The sequence below is a fragment of the Anastrepha obliqua genome, chromosome 1 (genome assembly GCF_027943255.1).
Source record: "Anastrepha obliqua isolate idAnaObli1 chromosome 1, idAnaObli1_1.0, whole genome shotgun sequence".
NCBI classification, from domain to species: Eukaryota; Metazoa; Arthropoda; class Insecta; order Diptera; family Tephritidae; genus Anastrepha; species Anastrepha obliqua.
In genome coordinates this window covers 26,999,162-27,006,431 of record NC_072892.1, presented here as the reverse complement: position 1 = coordinate 27,006,431, position 7,270 = coordinate 26,999,162, and the positions used below count along the sequence as shown (strand labels likewise).

Below are 7,270 nucleotides of genomic sequence, written 5' to 3'. Positions count from 1 at the left end.
TGTAAGTAAATATTTATTTATAGAGAAATATATGATTTGTGTTGATTTAAACAGTTCGCTTTATTTATTCACTTATGCAAGTACATACAAATACAGTCGGGAGCAAAACCAAGCACAAATTTGCACTTCCAGAATATCAGTAAAAAGGAGAGTGGGAAAAGAGTCTGTCCTTAAATTCATGTCATTTCAATCTTCAAATAAAGTGGCTTAAATAGGAATAACATCACGTTGGTGCGTGATTACCATTCGGAAATTTGTAGAACAAGTTTTTTCTAATAGCGGACGCCCCTCGGCAGACAATGGCAAGAATCTAAGCGTATTTCTGCTATGAAAAAGCTCCTCATAGAAAAACCATACCATACCAAACCAACCGTTCGGAGACGGCTCAAAACTGTAGGTCACTCCATTTTGTCCTTGTTTTACACTTATTCTACATTTCAGCATACATTCCACCAATTATAATCTTTATTTATACACCTAATTTCAATTCAAATATATTTTGCCCGTTCCATGGTACACGAGTCAAAGCAAACCCTTACTGGGTTCAAGTGGAACATTCTCCATGCATACGTACATATTTAATCAATGTAAGAGTGGCGAGATGCAACATTTGGTGTCAGAGCATGGAATCTGTTCACGAATGGCACGAAATTGGATAGAAAGTTTGGTAGAGGAGTGTTGCGTGAAGAGCTTCTCATCATGCTCAAGCTCAGGCTACGGCCCACTGCTGTGTGTTTCAAGTCAAGGTAGCTGCAATCAGAGAAGCTGTTCGGTTGTGTAACAACTGTCAATGAAGTAAACATTTACTATTTGACTACCTGTGAGGTGAGCTTTGCGTCAACTCTGGTAGAGCTGGGCAAGTACATTAACTTACAAGGTCACGAAATCCTTTTGGTCAAGTGTGGATTGGAGGCGATCGAGGAAACGCAGTTCTCTCTCACAGTTTATGAGTGTTCTTTTCGGAGATCATTTGGCATTTAAGTGGTGAGACTTGAAATTTCTTCGAGTTCGTTTTGCGGCAGCTGTGTGAAAGATGAAGTGGAATTAGCTCAGTGCCCTCTCGTATTTTGCTCTCTTGCTACGACTTAGGCATATTGGTTTCCACATTTTTTTGCTACACCTGCAGATATTTGAATTTATGTAGCAGACTTAGATATTACCCGTTTGATGTATTTCTTCAGTAGTACGAAACACAACACGTTAACACAACCGTAAATTGTCATCGTTCGATTGTTTTCATAACCCTTTATCCTCTCTTCTCTTTTTCCATGTTTTCCCCGGCCCCCATTGCAATGGTATAACAATGGATGCATTTAATTTCTCATTGAAGTTGCTGCTTTAATGGACAACATTTTAACCTAACCTTTGAATACATCACCACAACTTGCCCAGATTAGTTGCTGTTAGAGTAAGAGTTTTTGTATGTATATATAAATCTTCAGCCGGAATGAGGTAATGTTTATTTTCATCTTGGCCCAAGCCTTCGATATATGGTATAAGCCCTATGGTTTGGATTAGTAAGAATGCAATAGTGCTAAACTTCGTGGTAGGATGTGCTCAAATGTAGTGAAAATCCAACGTCTTATGGAAAGAAAGCATCCAGTTACCATCTGATTTCTGAGAATAACTTAGACCGATTGAACTCTTCGAGAGAACAAAAACGGAAAAGAAATTCAAATTACCGCTGCTCGCACCAAGCCCCCAAAACAGTCTATGGTAATTGAGACTTTGTGTTTAATGGAGAACTGTACAGTGGCGACATACCACATGCCCTTACGGGATTTTTTGGGTGTTTGGCCGAGTTCCTCCTCCTTGATATTTTCACCTTTTGTCACCTCCGCCAGGCATATGGCTTTAACGAGGAGCTTTTCGTGACAGAAATACGCTCGCAGGCTTGCCATTGTCTGCCGAGAGGCGAACACCTTTAAAAAAAAAAGTTTATATCATTTAGGTTTCGGGGCTTGGAACCAGGAACTACCGAATGGCAGTCACGCACCAACCCATTCGGCTACAGCTGCTGCTTAAATACTTACAATAAATACTAGCGTTTACATACATACATATGCGTGCACTTAATATGCATTTTCCCCCTCCGTACTTACATATTCTCCTTACCTCAAACAAAATCAAATCGAAAATTATTGGCAATTAACATGACAAAAGCCGAAAGTTTGAACAAAGAAAAGACATTAAAAAGCCACTATTGCGTTATTTCGAAAGGGGAAGTGTGAGTGTGGCCAACCCCTTTTCTAGTCAAGAAATGTCATTGACAGATGCGCTAAGGATGTGCTAGTGCAATTTAGTGCTTCAAGCAAAGAAAAACTGAAAACTGAAACAAATTGTTCTAACTTGCAAGACAAACGGCGGGTAAACAAAGAAAATGATCATCAGGGGAGGTAGCTTGTGGATAGCGGGCGGCGGGTACGGAAGCCATGCACTTTTGCCAGACACGGAAAGACACTCATTTTTTCCGCTTAAATAAAAATACTCTCTCCCATTATGAACTTTTTGTGAGAGATGTAGAGCGCAAAGAGCTCGAGTCTAAACATGAAGCTCATGAGAGGAATTATCTGGAAATTGAATTATGGACTGAGAGGAATTATTCTTGAAATAATAAAAACAACAACAATTAAATTATTTTTCTTTGAGTAGCGAATGAAAAGTGAAGAGTTTTACGTGACTTTTAAAAAGGCAAGTAATGGAAAATATGTATTTGTAAGAAATATTAAATTGTGCTCACTCAAGATTTTTGAAAATATTGAGACCTGGAATATTTGCATGTATTAAAAGAAAAACAGAAATGTTCATAAATTGAGCGCACACATACATACATATATGTATGTAACTATGTAAATTGAAAATATGTTGTGTGCGAAAAATGAGGCAGATCAGCGGAGATCACTGGATATCAAAGCTTGAGAGGAATAATGCTGATTGGAAACTTTTCCGATTTGCAACAACATCCGACTCTCAGCAAATCAGTGTGTGAAAATATAATATATTTTTTCTTTTTTCTTGATTGCCACCTTTCAGTGAGCGAACTCCCACACTCAACCACTAGGCCTGTTTTGCGAGCACCTATACATACATATATGTATGTATGTACGTCGATTTGGAAATTTGTAGACACACTCGGCGGCGCTCACTATGGATGCTGCTATTGTTGTTAGCGAGATCATACCACAAGCCCGAACGCTGCTTCAGCGTGGAGAGTCTGTTCAGTTCGTGCGTTCGCAGAGCGTGTGCGAGTACTCGTAAAAATATTGACGGAAAGAAAATTAAAATCTTAATGAAAGTGTGAAGGTTCTTCTGGTTCATAAGATAGAATTATCAAAGTTTTCCGCAGAGATTGAATATACTTACATATGGCGCGTGTTCCCCATTTGGGATTTTAGAATACAGAATTTGTTGGGAGATTTAGTAAACCCCGGTCTTGGGGTAACTAAAACAGAAAGTGTGGGCGTAAGATTAAATGTGTTTTAATTGAAAAGCAAAAGATGCAAAAAATATAAAAGAAAAATAACTTAACATAAAAACGTATTCACTTAAACGATCGCATTGCAGCAAAAAATCGATTAAAGTTGAAGTAAACTCAAGCGATTCGCAATTCAAGAGATTACGAATGCTGCATACGCATTCAAGCAGTAGTGGAATTAGTACAAAAACGTCTACAAAATAGGCAAATCGGTGTTTAAAAATAGATGCGCTGCCGTTCGCAATACAGAGCATCACACTACACAGCACAGCACAGCAGCGCACACTCACGCAGCATATTGAGACAAGCGGCTAGAGGATCGAAGACGGAACACAAAGAAGAGGAAGACTTCTAGAAGGAAGACACAAAACATAAAAGCAGAAGAAGCACAAGAAACAGGGTAGCGTACTCTTATAGCGTTAGGTGAATATTTAGAGCGTCTCTGACGCCGCGCATGTCCGCGTCATTGTCGCTTTCTTTGCCATTAGCCAGAGCAGCAGCATCGCCGCCAACGACGTCTGACGTTTTACGCTTCGCCTTCCACTTTTGGTGGCTATATATTGTTCGGATCTACACTAGCGTCGTCGTGGTTGTCGTTGTCGTCACTACGTCGACGGGAAGATATGAAGCAAGCGCCGCGCAACCAAAGGGGAAACTCAAACTGGCAACAACACAGCGGCAATCCCTGGTATACTGTGGGAATCGTGTCAATACCGTAAAATTTCGCAACATTTCGCTATTTATTCCGCAATCAAGCGTTTGTGAGTTTTTCCGTGTTGCGCGACGCGTTGCCATAACTGAGAGTTTAGAGTCTGTGCAGAGTGTGTGTAGATGAGACGTATCTAATTTTGTAAATATTTTGTGGCTTTATATCTATGCACAAAAAAGGAAATAATAATTGAAAAAAAAAACGCAAAGAAAAAAGTGCTTATACGCGGCATTCCGCTAGAGTCAATTTCCTATCGCAGTGTCCACGCAGCGGGCAAATATGCAATCATCGCCCCCAAACGTCACTACAAAACCTGTAACCGCCTCTATTACGACCACAACCAAACCGACAATAACGACGCACCAAGTAAATACCAAAACCTTCGTTGGCACTCATATATACCAGCCTACTTCGCAACAGCAGCAACAACAAGCAACAGTTTGTGGTAGCATTGGATCCAGCAAATCTAACGTCGTGCCGGACGATCCCACACGCGAGATCGAAGAGATTTCAAAAAAGATTTCCGAGCACGCAGACGCGCTCTACCATACGTGGAAGAGTCGTGGCTTAGCACCTACCGAATTACTTAGTTTTTACACGCATGCAGCGGCCGCAGCGGACAGTCCAAGTGACACAGGTGATCTTTTTGCGGTCGCTGACGACCAAACAGCCGAGGGACTGCAAAAACTGGTCAACACATTTGTACTGAAGGACAAGGAACAGCGTGCAGGTAAAACAGGCACCGGTACTAGTGGCAACGTGGACAGACTAAGTAGTGGAATTGTGGGTGCAGGTGTGCTGGGCGTAGGGGGAGTTGGTGGAATTGTTGGACCGGTCGCTGCTGGCAGTAGTGCGCTCTTAAATACTGTTGAGCCCCACACAGACGGCAACATGGTGGGCAAATTGAAGCAACCAGCAACAGCAACAAATAAAAGAGGCGTTGCATCACAGAAAACGCCCACATCGACGTCGGCGATATTAATGAAAACAGTCGATGCGCCAGGGGTCGATGTTGTGGATACTCTGAAAAAGAAGACTACAAAATCGAATGGCAAAGTAGTTGGCGCCGCTTCTTCCGGCGCAGCGACAGTTACGAAGTCTTCTCTTGGGCATAAGAATGAAAAACAACAGCATTCAGCTATAAGCTCTAGCGGTACCACGTCAGTTAAGTCACGCGGTTCGAGTTCTGTCACTAATGCAACACCCAGCACTACTACAATTGGACGCAGTAAGGGCCATGTATCGAACTCCGCGCCGTTGGATATAAATTTAACGGTGGACTTAGATCTGGATCTTTCTGATTTGTCTGAGTTGCAGACGCACAACCTGCGTAAAATAAAAGAACTGTTGCAGGAAAATGTACCGACAACAGCGACACCAAACAAAGCGGCAGCGAGTACCAGCGGTACCAAGCAGTCGAAAAATGCGAGCACTACTAACACACCATCGACGTCGAGTGCTAATGCAACGGCAAATCACTATTCACGCCGCAGCGAACCGATAGCCAAGAGCAACATTATTGGCGGGAAGAGTGGGTCGACTGTTGACACGAACGACGGAGGAAGTGTCAATAAAGCGGATATCACAAGTGGTGTTGGCGGTGGCAGCGGAGGCGGCGTTGAAGGCGGTATTGTTGTTGTAGAAAGTGGCAACATTGATAAAAATAGTAGTGTCGGCAGTGCGGGTGGCGGCAGTAAAAGCGGCGCGGGACTCACATCGGTGACAAGCGCCAAGCGGAGTGCGGCAACAGCAAAACTGAACAATTTGAAATCGACGCCACCTGATAATCAATCGAATCAAAGTGCCATTAGTGTCAGTGGCTATAAGCAGTCGGGCAAAGAAAGCGGCGAAAAAAGTGCAAGTACACCGACGATAACGACTTCGAGCAGGAGGGCAGCAACTGTTGGTAGCAGTGGCAGCAAATCAATCAAAGCGCCTATCATTAAGGAGGATAAAAACGATAGCAACAACAACAATACCAATAATCATCCAAACCCTTTGAGTAGTGGTGCCGGTGGTGGTGGCAGCAACAACAATAACATTCGAAGTGGCAGTAAGCCAAGTTCAAAAAAGGATACCAAAACGGCTAACAGCAACGGAACAGTAGCAGGAGCTGTAGGCTCAACAACAACTGCTGGAGCCACAGGTGAAAACGGTATGGCAGCCATGCCTGCAGCGGAAAGCGGAGCAACAACAACAACCCCCTCAACACCTTCGAAATTTGCCAAAACCGGGCGTACGCTGACCAATGGACAGGATAAATATGGTAAAGCGCCAGAAGCATTATCAAAAAAACAAAAACAAAAATTTCAAAAAATATTTAAAAGTGATTTAAAAATTGAGTTTTAACAACAACCATTTTTCTGCTCAACTTTAGTGGGTAGACCGATTTTAACGCGTGGCTCGGTTGCAGAGCGTGTGCTTATGTTCGAGAAGTGTCCAGATGTACGAAACTCATTTTTGAATATCAAACGACCCGATCCAGCGGATGCGCCACCAAAAAGTCTGCTCAAGGTGAGTACACGAGCACAACTTAAAATCAGCTCCACAGCACGGGACACACATGTAGATGTGAGGGAATGTTTGTGTGTATGTGTGTGTATATATAAGAGGCTAAGGTGCATCCGTCACACAGGTAGCAGTCATGAAAAAAATTAAAATTTACTCGTCATAGATTCGAAACTGATTTTAAATTTTTTCCTTTAACACTACAATGTAAAACGGTTATCTAATAGAGCGATGAAAAACAAAAACAATAGCAACAATAACAACTGCCAATCACTAGTGTGATGAAATGAAATGAGCGGTGCGCTGTGGCATGATGTGAGGTGGTGTGCGAAGTGCATAAAGTGGCCAATGAATCAGACAGTCAAAGCTACACTGTGAAACAGAAGGGGGAAAACAAAAAAATATATAAATAAAAAATAATTTGTATAGGTTCGAAGAAGGTTTTGTCTAGTTGAAGAAATGCTGGTGCAACATTTTTTGTGTATATTGAGAGTGAATTTTCTACCACTGAAATTTTAATGCTAAAATTATTTTCAATAAAAAATTGACGAATAAAAGAGGCAACGTGAAATCAAAGA

At 42.0% G+C, this 7,270-nt stretch overlaps 1 protein-coding gene across 1 annotated transcript in view; it reads left to right on the top strand.

Moving 5' to 3' along the window:
• The first annotated feature begins 3,240 nt into the window (after positions 1-3,240).
• LOC129239576 (uncharacterized) overlaps positions 3,241-7,270 on the top strand; it is a 36,092-nt gene continuing 32,062 nt past the window's right edge. Inside the window, exons 1-3 of the mRNA XM_054875210.1 lie at positions 3,241-3,438; positions 3,565-6,450; positions 6,562-6,698. Coding sequence (XP_054731185.1) covers positions 4,464-6,450; positions 6,562-6,698 — 2,124 coding nt within the window. The 5' untranslated portion in view covers positions 3,241-3,438; positions 3,565-4,463. The remainder of the gene's footprint in view (positions 3,439-3,564; positions 6,451-6,561; positions 6,699-7,270) is intronic.